At 40.7% G+C, this 14,309-nt stretch overlaps 2 protein-coding genes and 1 long non-coding RNA gene across 8 annotated transcripts in view; 1 reads left to right on the forward strand and 2 right to left on the reverse strand.

Annotated features, from left to right (window-relative positions):
• LOC138137147 (myosin heavy chain, clone 203-like) overlaps positions 1-14,309 on the reverse strand; it is a 305,955-nt gene that overhangs the window by 51,124 nt on the left and 240,522 nt on the right. The gene's annotated exons all lie outside the window — the stretch shown is intronic.
• Positions 6,474-11,272, reverse strand: LOC138137150 (MATH and LRR domain-containing protein PFE0570w-like). Of its 3 annotated transcripts, XR_011161577.1 has the most exons (8): positions 11,258-11,272; positions 8,896-11,200; positions 8,506-8,847; positions 8,171-8,458; positions 7,965-8,119; positions 7,742-7,915; positions 6,544-7,687; positions 6,474-6,488 (listed from the first exon to the last, which is right to left on the reverse strand). XR_011161577.1 is itself a non-coding variant. In XM_069056470.1 (6 exons), the coding sequence occupies exons 1-6, from the start codon at positions 9,353-9,355 to the stop codon at positions 7,551-7,553; spliced, it is 1,560 nt and encodes a 519-aa protein (XP_068912571.1). In that variant the 5' UTR covers positions 9,356-9,771; the 3' UTR covers positions 7,445-7,550. The 3 variants fall into 3 exon arrangements, 2 of the variants coding, with proteins under 2 accessions (XP_068912571.1, XP_068912570.1); XM_069056470.1 differs by lacking the exons at positions 6,474-6,488; positions 11,258-11,272 and having other exon boundaries at positions 7,445-7,687; positions 7,965-8,123; positions 8,896-9,771; XM_069056469.1 differs by lacking the exons at positions 6,474-6,488; positions 11,258-11,272 and having other exon boundaries at positions 7,445-7,687; positions 7,965-8,123; positions 8,506-9,772.
• Positions 10,828-13,998, forward strand: LOC138137167 (uncharacterized). The gene is made up of 2 exons (XR_011161603.1): positions 10,828-10,953; positions 11,062-13,998. It is a non-coding gene; the product is annotated as an uncharacterized lncRNA (long non-coding RNA).

Raw genomic sequence — 14,309 nt, forward strand, 5'->3', positions numbered from 1 at the left:
AACTTGGTACAGTAATTAGGTGTTAACTAAAGATAAAATGATGAAAGTTTCAGTAACATTGGTCCATATGTTAAAAAGTTCTCTCAGTAATGGGTTGGACCGCCTCGAGATCCTCTACACTTGCGGACGCGCCGAGGCATACTTCTAATCAGATGGTTAATCTCGTCTTGGGGAACCGAATCCCAGGCAACTTGAATTTCATGTCTGAGTGCAGCCAAAGTCAACGGAGGGTTGTGCAAATTCGTCAGTCTTCGACCCATCAAATCCCACACGTGCTCGATTGGGGATAGATCAGGAGATCTCGGAGACCATGGAAATAAATCCACCTGAGAGTCATCTAGGAAGTCTCTACTAACGTTGGCAATATGCGGCCGCGCGTTATCTTGTTGAAATAGAGCATTATTTACTCTTCGAAAGTAAGGTACCACAACAGGCCGCAAAACCTCCTGGACATAGCGAATTGCTGTCAGGTTTCCCTGTATAAAGACTAGACGAGACCTGCTTCCAAAACAAATTGCTCCCCAGACCATTACACCAACAGTTCTTGCTACGGGCCTTTCAATAGAAAAAGCAAAATTGCGTCTTTCGCAACACAACACTAAATGTGGACGGTAGGATCGTATCCCAAATGATCTTATTCGCCTATAAATCGATGACATTGCAATTGGCCTTTCTACTGCGCGGTACCAAGCATTTGCTACCTCTCGAGTTGTCGAAAATCGATCTCTAAGGGCCAAAAATCTAAGATGGCGATCTTGTCGATCTGTAGTCCTCCTTCTTGGTCCAGTACCCCTTACTCGCTGATGTCTTCCTTCTTCAAACCAGGCATGACAACACCGTAACACAGTAGCCACATTTCGTCACACACGATGAGCGATTGCCCTATAGGAAAGACCTGCATCTCGCATTCCAATAATGCGGCCTCTTTCAAATTGAGTTACGTGCTGATAATGGGCTCGTCTTCGTACTGGAGGCATAGTATAGCATTAACACACTTTAAATGCTGCGATATACTGAAGTTATTGATGATAACTGATCCTCAACAATAAAAAGAAATGCATGTTCCTGTTGCGTTACACTTGGTTCACTAAGACGGGAACTGGACTGCTGAACTGAACTGCCGGGTGTGATGCTGGGGTGGAATTTGATTCCTCCTGGTGCCTCACAGAGCGGTAGTCGGGGGTTTGGGTCGCCATCTATCGGTGATTGCTGATGCTGGTGGAAGTTCCATTGGGATCGTCTAAGGCTCGTAGGCAGTAGCTGGTGATGCCATCTTCAGGCGATCGTTGGGAAATCTGCCGATAGATCTATTGGTGGTTGCAGTGACTGGCTTCCAACAGGTCGCTACATCACCCCCCTCCCAGCGGGATGGTCGCGGAAGCGAACAGGGCGTTGGATGTTGCGTCCAGATCGCGTTTGTTGGGTGTTGGTGTCTGTTGTGTTTGTTGCTGTGTTTGGTGGAGTGATGGTGGGTTGTGGTGGGTCTTCATTGACGACGTATGCGGGTTTGAGACGATCTGTCGAGACGGAGGTCGGACGACCGTTGAGGAGCAGGCGGAAAGTTCTGTGATCACGGCGGAGAACTTTGTAGGGTCCGTCGTACGCCGGTTGAAGAGGAGGAAGCCTTTAGTTGACGGTGGAGTCGCTCAACTAGTCCGTTGGCCGCTGGGTGATATGCGGTGGTACGGAACTGGGTAGTACCACATATCTTGTTGAGGCAGCGAAAGAGTTCGGATTCGAATTGGCGGCCCTGGTCGTTGGTGAGGCGAAGAGGCGTACCGAACCTGGAGATCCAGCCTGCTACAAATGTTTGTGCGACGGAAGCAGCGTCGATGTTGGTCAAGGGGAATGCTTCGGGCCACCTGGTGAAGCGGTCGATGCACGTCAGCAGATAGCGGTACCCGTTGGAAGGAGGTAGGGGGCCTACTATGTCGACGTGCACGTGCTCGAAGCGGTGATTGGGGGGTGCGAAGCGTCCGATAGGAGGCGAATTGTGACGCCAAATCTTAGTTCGCTGGCATTGGGTGCATGTGCGGGTCCACTGGCGACAATCTCTCTTGATGTTGGGCCATACAAAACGATCTGTAACAAGCTTTGTAGTGGCACGAATGCCTGGATGAGAGAGATTATGCAACGAGTTGAAGACGGGACGTCGGAGGGTTGGTGTGACAAAGGGACGTGGTTCACCGGTTGTTGTGTCACAATAGAGTGTCAGGTTGGTACCAGGGATAGTGATCTTTTCCAGACGGAGGCCTGTGTTGGCGTCTGGGCGAAGAAGTTCCTGCAGTTCGGCGTCGTTTTCTTGGGCCATGCTGAGGGCGCGGAAGTCGCCGGCTGAGGAGATGCTCCCAATGCGTGACAGGGTGTCGGCGGGGATGTTCTCGGGGCCTGGGACGTATCTGACATCTGTGGTAAATTGGCTGATGAAGTCGAGATGGCGAAACTGACGCGGTGTACACTTCTCGGGTTTCTGTGCGAACGCGAACGTCAGTGGTTTGTGATCGGTGAGTATGAAGAATGTTTGGCCTTCCAGCATGTGACGAAAGTATTTGATCGCGGCGTACACGGCGTAGAGCTCGCGGTCGTAGGCACTGTACTTAGTCTGTGCTGGAGTTAGTTTCCTGGAGAAGAAGGCAAGCGGTTGCCAATCGTTGTTGACTCGCTGTTGGAGGCAGGCGCCGATACTGAAGTCGGAGGCGTCTGTAGAGAGGGCGAGGTCAACTCCAATGACGGGGTGTGCCAGGAGCGTGGCGGTGGAGAGACTTTGTTTGCAGTCTGTAAATGCTTGTGCCATCTCTGGGGTCCAGTTGATCGTTGCTTTGCTTTTCGTTTTTGGAGTGAGAACGGCGTGAAGAGGAGCTTGGAGACTAGCTGCTTTCGGGATAAAGTTCCGATAAAAGTTTATTAGTCCCAAGAATTGTCGTAACTGTTTCGCTGTTTCCAGTCGCGGGAAGTTTGTGATCGCGTCGGTTTTTTCGGGCGTCGGTCGGATGCCACTCGCGGAAACGATGTGTCCAAGAAATCGGATTTCGCGTTGGCCGAACACGCACTTGTTACAGTTTATGAGGATGTTGAAGCTTGCGAGTCTTTCACACACAGTACGGAGGTGTTTTAGGTGCTCTTCCTCGTTTTTGGATGCGACGAGGATGTCGTCTATGTACACATAGCAAAATTCCAGGCCGCGTAGAACGGTGTGCATGAAGCGCTGGAACGTTTGTGCAGCGTTGCGGAGGCCGAAGGACATATACATGAATTCGTACAGTCCGAACGGTGTCGTGATTGCTGTTTTCGGGATGTCTTCGGGTGCGATTGGGATCTGGTTGAAAGCGCGCACCAGATCAATCGTCGAGAAGATGGTGCAGTCAGCAAGGTTTTGAGAAAAGTCTTGAATGCGCGGCACGGGATACTGGTCGGGTATGGTGCGTGCGTTGAGGGTGCGGTAGTCGCCGCAGGGTCGCCAAGAGGAGTCTTTTTTGGGTGCTAGGTGTAGCGGTGAAGACCATGGGCTTGCTGAGGGGCGGATGATGCCGTCATTGAGTAGTGCCTGAAATTCTGTCTTGGCTATCTGCAGTTTGTGTGGGTCCATTCGTCGAGTCTTACAAGAGATAGGAGGTCATGGCGTGGTGCGAATGTGATGCACGGTGTCATGTTTGAGGATGGTTCTGGTTTGCTGTGGGTTGGTTAGTTGCGGAAATTCTTTGAGCAGGCGGAGATATATTGAATCAGTGACCGCAAGGAGACGTGGAGGATTGGTCGCGGTTATGGTAGAGACGGTACGGACACTGAGGGACGTCTGGGTATCGATTAACCGTTTGTTGCGGGGGTCGATCACTAGGTTGAAGTGGCTCAGGAAGTCCATTCCGATGATTGCGTGTGTGACCGCGGCTACAATGAATTTCCAGGTAAATTGTCGTCGTACACCTAAGTTGAGATCCATGGCTCGAAAACCAAAAGTTGTAATGGTGGAGCCGTTTGCGGCGTGTAGATGGAACTCGGTTGCGGCGGGACGGTAGCGTAGCTTGTTGACGGGGTAAACAGATATTTCGGCACCGGTGTCCACCAGGAATCGCTCTTTTGTGGCGACGTCGACTACGAAAAGGCGGCGTTGCTGGGGTACCGGACCAATTGCCGCCGTGAGTGGTCCAGTACTTAGTTTTCCGTTTGGTAGGAACAAGGCTGGGTGCATTTGGTCGCTTTCCCCTTGAAGCGGTTGTGGTACCAGCAGATTGTGTTTTCTGGTTTGTCTTGTTGTGCTGCTGGTCGTGCTGGTGATTGGTTACGGCGCTGCTGGCGGTTGCATGCTTTGCGGAGCTCGGCTACTTCTTTACGTAGTTGCGCGAGTTCTTTGCTAAGGTCGGTTGATGTTGCTGCTATTTGAGTGGCGTCAATGTGTGGCGCAGTGGGCAACATCTCGTGGACCTTGTCTGCGAGTTCAGCGAGCTTGTCCAGGGTGGAGTCCGTCTGTGTGGTCAAGATCACCTGAGTTTGGTGCGGCAGGCGATTTGTCCACAGGGATCGCAGAAGGTTCTCTGGTACTGTCGCTAGGCTTCGGAGGTGCCGTAAAAATTCAGAGGGCTTGCGGTCCCCTAGGTCTTCTCGTTGAAGAAGTTGTTGAATGCGTTGCTCTTCAGAGCTCGACAGGCGGGATATTAAGGCTGTCTTGAGTGCTTCGTACTTGTCGCTCCTAGGTGGTGTTTGCAGAATGTCGCGGACGACTTGTGCGTTCCGGAAGTCAAGGTTGGAGACCACGTAGTGGAACTTGGTGGTGTCGGCCGTGACGTTAGCTAGTGCTAGTTGGCTTTCAAGATGCGAGAACCAGAGTGCGGGCTCGTTACTCCAAAATGGTGGGACTCGAACTGTGACGCGGTCTACCTCAGGGTTGCGGAGCGCAGGGGCCTCAGTCTGCACGGAAGCTGTGGATTCGCCGTTGTTGGGCATGGTGCGCAGTCCAGGAGTCAAAAGTTGGTAATCACCACACAACACTCGCGAATGGTAACTACGTTGGCAGACTGGACTGACACTACTGGGGGCACTTGGGAGCCACTGAGCACTTCTGGGGGTACTTGGGTACACTGAGCACTTCTGGGGGTACTTGGGTACACTGAGCACTTCTGGGGGTACTTGGGTACACTGAGCACTTCTGGGGGTACTTGGGTACACTAGGGAGCACTGAGCACTGGGGTACACTGACTCACAACTGAAGCACTGGAAGACACTACTGAATCACTACTGGAGCACTGTTTCTCGGGGTCACCACTGTTGCGTTACACTTGGTTCACTAAGACGGGAACTGGACTGCTGAACTGAACTGCCGGGTGTGATGCTGGGGTGGAATTTGATTCCTCCTGGTGCCTCACAGAGCGGTAGTCGGTAAGGTCACTAAATCAACACACTACGTGTTAAGGTAGCGCCATTAGTGATTTTATATATCTATCCTTGTCGCACAATAAACTCAATCTGGGGATAAACAATACAGAGCCACGTTTGAAAATGTATAGTGTCACTAAAGACTGTTGTCATTTTGCCAACCTAATTTCTCTGAAACTGATGTCTTCCTCGTCGCACTTACGACATTTGCATTTATTATCTTTGTTCCACAATAAACTCACGCCAGGAATGTAATGGCGCTACCTTAACACGTAGTGTGTTGATTTAGTGACCTTAGTAGTCGGGGGTTTGGGTCGCCATCTATCGGTGATTGCTGATGCTGGTGGAAGTTCCATTGGGATCGTCTAAGGCTCGTAGGCAGTAGCTGGTGATGCCATCTTCAGGCGATCGTTGGGAAATCTGCCGATAGATCTATTGGTGGTTGCGGATGTATTGTTGGTTGCAGTGACTGGCTTCCAACAGGTCGCTACATTCCGATAAGAATAATCCAAAAGATATGGGTATTTTCTTCAGGTATTTCTTTCAAATTATCATCATTTTATCTTTAGTGAACACCTAATTACTGTACCAAGTTTCATCAAAAAATATTCACTATTTCTAGGTGTTGCATTTTCCATGATAAGTAGTACGGTGCGATCAATTAAAAAATAAATCGAGTCGGCGTGTTACCTATGGCAACCCATGCTATAGCATAGGCTCCAAAGCAAACACGATTTATTTTTTAAATGATCGCTCGGTATATTATGAATCTTATTAACATTTTTTACAAACTCTAAAAAACTCACTTGCCACTTTCTGCTAAATTTTAGTATACATACATCCAAAAATCCATCCAATGTTTTCATTCATTTTTTTTTTTTATGAAAGAAAGTGCTGTTTTTTTAATCAAATTTTTTTTCTAAAGTAGGTACATATTGCGTAAGTGTAGGACTGCTTCCTGCCAAAATTTTGTGTGCCCCGGATTTTTCTAAACTCCACAAGCAAGAGGTTTCTCGCAACGTGGGCGAAATGTCCCTCCCTCCAGATTATTATCAAAAAGTTTGTCAAAAAAGTTATTGTTTTTGCAGTTCCCAAGTCTTCATCATTTAGGTTTGTTCTACCTGCTAGTTAAAATATATTATTAGATTATTAACAACAATTGTTATTAGAAATTACCACAGTTAACTAATAGCGTGATAGTTGAATTAATAATGATTATGACGACTCAAAACTTGAGTTGCATAGGACATCTTTTGGATCTTATCTGCATGTCCGTAATTTTGTGGAGGGCTCTTAATTCGCCCCACGCTGAATCATAAAGATAAACCTTCACTATGTGGTCCAATTTCACACTTAAAATTTCTTGGTTTACTTCCCAAACCAAATCTTTTGTTATCCTATAATTTCTAATTCCTTTAATAAGATATGGTGTATCAAATAATGGTGTAATCTCTTGGTCTTGAAGTATTATTTTTCTTTCAATTTGTTGACTGTTTTCTATATACATTTTGCTTGATTCTCTCAACAACAAATTTAGCAATCTTAGCAGCGGTACTACATTATTTGTGAACGTGACACAGCCTCATTTTGAATTACAAGATAGTGACATAAAGATTGACACTGCTTTGACTGATTTTTAGATTATTGAGATTACTTTGAGTTTAAATTTTTGACTTTTTAAAACATTTGCGCCCTCTTGCGGTGTGGTGAGGGTGCGCTAAACGATTTTCCAAAAATTTATTAGGGACTTTTCATTCTATAGTATTTTATTTTCTCTATGACTATCCATAACATACTTCATACGAAGCGCATTTTAATGGAATTGGAATGGCCATAACATAGTTTAATGAAGTTGGTCATGGTAGTTCATGGCACTGACCTCTATAGAGGTCAGTGGTTCATGGTTTGCTTTCTAGGAACACTTTTATTTTGAAATTGAAACGGCCATGTATACACGTCTAGTGTATATCGATACAGTTGGCCATGCCTCTACACGTAGTGTGTTGATCTAGTTACCTTAGGGATATCGTGTTAGTAGCGCCATCTTACGGGTGGTAGTATTACAAATAGATCACGATTATAAAGAACGTAAAGGTCTCTTTTAATAATAAAATGTGTACAAAATTGTTGTTAAACAAAATAAAAATAACGATATATTAAAAGTACGATATAGAATTAAGAATTCAGGGAAAAGAATCCAACCACGAATCAACGGAGTATAAGTTTCTTTTGTCAAAAAGAGATGTGGAACTTGTTGATGCCAGTGTATTAGTTTTTTCTAACACAGGACTTGCATCTTGTGTTCCTGAACCACCCTTCCCTGAAATATCAACGCCACAATTGTAAACAGAAATATTTTTTTTTTATAATTTACCATTTCTAGACTTCAAATCCAAACTCTTGGCCCTTTTCCTAGATGGGTTTTTGGACAATCTTTTACATGCTTGACTACTCTGTCTACTTTTATTTACTACAGTGCCCAAAGTGACATTTTCTTGTGATGAAGTTGGTACTGTAGAATTTAAGGAAGCCTTGCCACTATTCCTACCTGAATATACATAGTGAGACAATAATCCTCCACATCTTTATGCTTATACCTCTCTTGCTGGAAATACCACATGAACTCCTAGATTTTCTTTTCACTGTTCTTTGCTTTGCACTCAGTGATTTATTTAATCTTTCTGGTAATGGTGTAAATGTTGCAGCTGCTAACTTTAAATCAACATACTCCAACCTATCACTAAACACTTCTCTATCTAATTAAAAAAAAAGTAGTGAAAATAAAACAGTGTGTATATTTTACCATCGATTTGTAAACGCTGTGACCTCCTTGGTTCTGATTTACCCAAACTCTTCTCTGGAGGTTTAGTATTTTCTTGATCATCTGTATTTAGTTCTACTTCTGTACTGGAACATTGATTATCACTTTTTCCATTAGAAACTACTTTTTTCTTTGCTTTTACACATCTTTTTTTTAATTTTTTCAATTCTGAACTATTATTAACTTCATGAATCTGTGTTTGTGAAGGTGTGTCATCGATACCAAGAGAACCATTATGTTTTTGAATATTATCACTTTTCAATACTTCATCTAATAAAAAAATATGTAGTTAAAATAAAACAGTGTGTACATTTTACCCTTGATTTGTAAGCGCTGTGACCTCCTCAGTTCTGATTTATCCAAACCAAATCTCTCCTCTAGAGTTTCAATATTTGCTTCATCATCTATATTTAATTCTGCTTGTGTACTGGAATATTGGTTATCCTTTTTTCCTCTAAAAACTACTTTCTTCTTTGCTTTTACACCTCTTTTTTTTAATTTCTTCAATTCTGAACCATTATTATCTTTATGAACCTGTGTTTGTGAAGGTTTGTTACCAATATGCCTTCTAAGATTTTCACTTTTAAATAAACTGTAGCTTTTTATTAAAACAATTTTAACCATTGCTATGTTATTTTTGTACCATTTACCATGAACACCTGAAAAAATTGTTAACAGTAAGAAGTCAGCATTTCTGCATGTTATACCATCAATTAAAGTCTCTGAATACTTTTCAATTCTATTCAGCATTCCTAGCATAAAAATAAAAGATTCTTTTGGAGTTAGATCTGTATCTTCCACTTGTTCAAAAGTCATATCTTCATAAACACGGTCTTCATTGTTGTTACCTGGATCAACCTGTGTGTTTTCGAAGTCATGATCTCTTTGATTATTTAATCTACCACCAGTTTGATTATTTGCTTGATCTGGACGATTTGCCAGGTCCAGTAAAAACTCACTTGAAGATACATCATTTGGGTTGTCTTCATTATTTGGGTGAAGAGCTATGACATCAAAGTGATGATTATTTAATCGAGAACCAGTTTGAGAAGTTCCTTGATCCAGTGAAAATTCACTTAAATCCGAACTGTCGCGAAGTGTTACAATACGACTGTGGCGATTTAATTGGGGAGACAGACTATCGTTCGATTTGCTCCAATCGTTCATTTTCTCGTTTCAAATAATTTGTCAACTGCTCACGATATTTTAAAACTGAACGTGTAAGTTTCGGCAAAATATTTAGATTGTGCTCCAGAAAAAAATGTGATAAAAAAAATAGTTTTAATTTGTAAATAACGCGCAATAAAATTAATCTCACTTTATAACCTATATTACTGTTTGGCGCTTAAACCTTAACCGTGCCTTAAACCATCAACCGCCAACCTGTTAATTCGTTATAGTTACCAATAGTTACCAACTTACCAAGTACCAACTACCAACGTGACAAAACAAAAAGTATAAAGATTTTGACGCTTTTTAAAGTTTTTATTAGATAAAATAAACACACACGTGTAATTTGTATGTACATCAGTGCTTTTATATACATAAAATTACATTTAATTTACAGTAATATACAAGACTTAAAACTAAATGTCCACAGGTCGAGATCAAAACTTTTAAAAGCACTCCGCTACGCGTCGTGTTTTGTGTTTTAAAGGCTTCCTTATAAACAATATTGTACAATGAAGGACATGGAATCCTGGGCAGTCTGTTATTGTCGTTTCAAAAAGTGACAATGTAAATGCACTTTTACCGTCATTATGATTGATATTTTCAAAAAAACTGTCAAATTAACTTAAGCTTGGTTATGAGTAGCTAAGGTATGGTTTAGAAATGTTGACAATGAATGACACATCTGCCCAGTTTTCCGTGTCCCCAATAGTAAAACAATACTCGTAAAAAAATAAAATAAATACAAATTCCAATATTAATAAGATAACCTATCCCACCTCCACCCGGCGGCACGGCAATTTTGCCGGAGTACATACACTATTACGGATAATACTATCAAGTAATAGTGCAGTGCTTATCAACATAATTACCGGCGTCTCGCCTCCGCATTTTGACTTTTTTGTGTTTTATGTTCTGTGTCAATGTTAGGTAAGGAATTTCCTCACGATGTGACATGAGTATAATAATATACCTTTTTGAATTTCAACCACCAATGTGTTCTCTAAGTCCAAAATTTTTAAATTTTTAAAAAGAGATTGGGGTACTATTCCTGTTGCTGAAATTATAAATGGTAAAATCGAAATTTTTTCTAAACACCAAAGATTTCTCATAGCAACGGAGAGTTCTAAATATTTATTAATTTTTGTATTATATGTCTGTGTTATATTGTGTGAATTTGGAACAGCTATATCTAAAAGATATGCTTGCTTTTGTTGTTTATTTAAAATAATAATGTCTGGTCTGTTATGCTGAATGTGAATGTCAGTTAAAACTGTCCGATCAAAATATAATTTGTAATTGTCATTTTCTAAACAACTTTCTGGTTTATAAATGTAATGTGGTTGTGTATCCTTTAATAAATTGAATTTAACTGCTAAATTCATGTGTAAACCGCATATGTGTTTTTTATAATTTCTTGTATTTATAACACGATCTTGTATTCAAATATAAAACCCTCAGTCTCAGGATGAATATTTGATTTTTTAAGCCATGCATGAGAAGCTTTAGATAATAATATTAATAAGATAATTGGATTCATCTCTTACTTTGAGTGGGAGTGGTAAACAAAGAAGTCCTCACCATCTTGGTCTGTGGTAAGTAAAGAGCGATCAAATTAATTTGTAATCGAGTCATCCATGGATTTGAATCCGTATGTCTTTTAGATTGATATGTCCAGATCTAACCTTTGTTTTTTGTTCAAGAAACGACATACGATTTCGGATTCATGGATAACTCGATTACAAATTAATTTGATCGCTGGATATGTCTTTTCTGGCTCTTCCACAGACCAGGATTCAGGAGAATGCCCAATGATGGTAGGAGGTAAAGCTCGAAGCGCATCTAAATTAAAATAAGTATCAATTAGGTATTTGAACTATAACATAAAAACAGACCTACCTTTTATTTTTTCAGGAGTTACATACATATTTATATTCTTCCTGAAGGTGACTGAAGCAGTCTTCTGTCTTGGAAGATTCCTTAACGCCTGAGAAACAAACATAATATAAATAATTAAATATAAATTTTGATTTTTCGTAAACATTGATTGATTATTATCAAAGTTTAAAAATTTCATTTTTACAGCCTACCTGCGATTTGGAATATTTTCACATCCGGGTACACAACACGGCTTCATTTTTTTTACAAATTGTCCAAAAGTACTTAAAAATTGAACACAAAAACACAAAATCTACATGTATTTTTCCACTTTCCACTAAATTGCGTCATGCCTCGCAACACTTTTCTGGGAATTACTAGGAAAGTGAATGCGATTGGGGATTTATCCAGGATGACCAACCATAGGAATTACTAAATTGTGTTGGTAGTAGCAAATTTTTTAATTTTTTTCTGTTTTTTTCTGATCTGAGCGCCATCTGTAGTTGCCGCAAAATATTAAACTTGATTCAAGGTCGTCTATTAGAGTGCCCTACCCCTGGATTGGATAGAATTTTAGAAGATGCAAGGAAGCAATGCAGTGAACAATTATCATGAGAATAGTATATTTCAAACCAAGGTAAGAAAGTGGTTTCTTGCAGACCGCAGGCAAAGATTATAAACCGAGTCGTAGACGAGGTTTGTAAGTGCCTAAGGTCTGCAAGGACACTTTCTTAACAAGGTTTGAATACAATTTTTTTCCCTACCGGCACAACTTTGTTGAAAAAAGTCAAAAAAGATGGTTATATTCGTGATTAAAACGAAAATTTTGAGAATTGAATAGTAGGCTGTGTTATTTGTTTAATTAACTTGTCATCGCATTTGAAGATTTGAGGTTTGTTCGAAAATTTGATATAAACAGGGTAAAGTAATCTACCTACTTATCTGTTTATTTTCCAGATTATATGATTGACCTACCAACTTACTTCATTGAATTGGCTTTCATTTATCAATAACTTATTTCACTTTTGACACTTTTGACATTTGTATTTTGGTACAGTTTTACCATAAACATTTCATGATTAACTTTCTTACCTTAGCGAGAAAGTTGAATTTTCTCACCTCAAATGAGGTATCCACAGCCTACATTTCTATCCGGTAGGGAGAAAAATTGTATTCAAACCTTGTTAAGAAAGTGTCCTTGCAGACCTTAGGCACTTACAAACCTCGTCTACGACTCGGTTTATAATCTTTGCCTGCGGTCTGCAAGAAACCACTTTCTTACCTTGGTTTGAAATATACTATTGTTTATTCATCGTTTAGGTAGTAGGAAGGTCTATCAAAAAGAGAAGAAAAAGGCGAGGTTGTCATTTAAAAAACAATGATGACGTCCTTGTGCAAAAATACATGACGTCATAAGTAAAATTTTTATGTCATAAGATGGCTAGCTAATTAAAAAATAACATTCACCTGTCCGAGCGTTTTCCTCAAAACATTAAATAACGCAATTATAAATTTTGTTCCTTACTTTATCACCACACTATTAAGTTGCACAAACAGGCTGCCAATTTTTTCGACTCCCGCCGTACTATTGTCAGTTCAACCACCATCATATGTATTATAATTCAGATTAGTAAATTTCAGAAAACACGAATTGCAATTCAGATTTGTCAATTGTATTTAGAAAGTGTTGATTGTAATTCAGATTTTTAACTTGTATTTCAGAAAGTTTTAATTATACCTAATTTAGAATAATAAATTCAATTTCAGAAAGCGTTAATAGTAATTCAGAATAGTAAATTCAATTTCAGAAAAAAAAAAATTGAGAAAGCATCAATTATTGTATTCGGATCACTTGTTGGGTTGTATTTTCAATTCCGCCGGGGTCATTATCACTCGTAAAATATCCTGCATTGCCAACAGGATAACAAACTTTGGTTTCAGAAGTATATACCTACCTACCTATTTTGAGAATTTCATTTTTAAATCAGTAGAGGGAGTTGGAGAGGGCACGCACCCCCCACCACTTTTTTTTTGACCTTGACCTCTAAGCCCCTCCCCCTGACCTTGATAACCCCACTACTTGACCTTGATATCCCCACTACTTGACCTAGATATCCCCACCACTTGACCTTGATAATTTCCCCCACCAGTTGACCTCGATATCCCCACCACTTGGCCTTGGAGTTCCCCCACCACTTGACCTCGATATCCCCACCACTTGGCCTTGGAATTTCCCCCCACCACTTGACCTCGATATCCCCACCACTTGACCTCGATATCCCCACCACTTGGCCTTGATAAATTCCCCCGTTCCTGATAAAAATCTGTATAAATGTATATTCGTATGGTACGATTGGTTAAGTGTATTTGATAGGTAGTGATGGCTGGTAAAATGTGGTACCGAATGACGTGTAAAGGTTATGTGGTGTTGACGCAAAGGTTGTATTCGAAATTGGAGACAGAAAAGCTGTTTCTGACTAAAGATGTCATGTGTGAAGTGTGTTTCAAGGAAGATCTGCGCTGTAATGGTTTAAGAGGATCATCGGAGGAGAATGCAGAAAAATTTAATGGGTTTTGCATCGATATGGTGTGTGACGAGAATGAGTTACATGATTTATTGGAGAAATATGGACGAGAGTGTCGGAAATGTAATAAAATATTCTTTACGTTTGTTGAAATTAAACCGGAGGATACATATTTAAAGGAGTTTTTGTTTTTATAACTATTGTTGTAATCTATGAATAAATGAAAATTATTCTAAAGATGGTTTGTTTTAATGTATTATATTATGTATATAGGATGAATGTTTGTGGGAAAAGTGTCAGTTGATGGTGTTCGATTCACTCAACATAATGAAAGTATATAATATGTCCAATAGAAAAAAAAGATGTTAAACGTAAGGGTGTTGTCTTGAAGAAAGGAAGTGCTATAGTTAATAAATTGATTGATAAACTTCCGATAGAATTACATCTACCAGGATATAATTTTTGTGGTCCAGGTACAAAGTTGACAAAACGACTTGCTCGAGGTGATAGTGGTGTAAATTTGTTAGATTCGGCTTGTAAAGTTCATG

The sequence above is a fragment of the Tenebrio molitor genome, chromosome 8, assembly GCF_963966145.1.
Source record: "Tenebrio molitor chromosome 8, icTenMoli1.1, whole genome shotgun sequence".
In the NCBI taxonomy this organism is placed as follows: domain Eukaryota; kingdom Metazoa; phylum Arthropoda; class Insecta; order Coleoptera; family Tenebrionidae; genus Tenebrio; species Tenebrio molitor.

Bases quoted from the DNA above. Each gene is read 5' to 3' on its own strand.
- LOC138137150 (XM_069056469.1), bottom strand. From the start codon at position 9,355: ATGAACGATTGGAGCAAATCGAACGATAGTCTGTCTCCCCAATTAAAT. The intron at 7,916-7,964 runs GTATAAGCATAA...ATGTATATTCAG, and splicing joins TGGTATTTCCAGCAAGAGAG to GTAGGAATAGTGGCAAGGCT. The intron at 7,688-7,741 runs GTAAATTATAAA...TTGATATTTCAG, and splicing joins GGATTTGAAGTCTAGAAATG to GGAAGGGTGGTTCAGGAACA.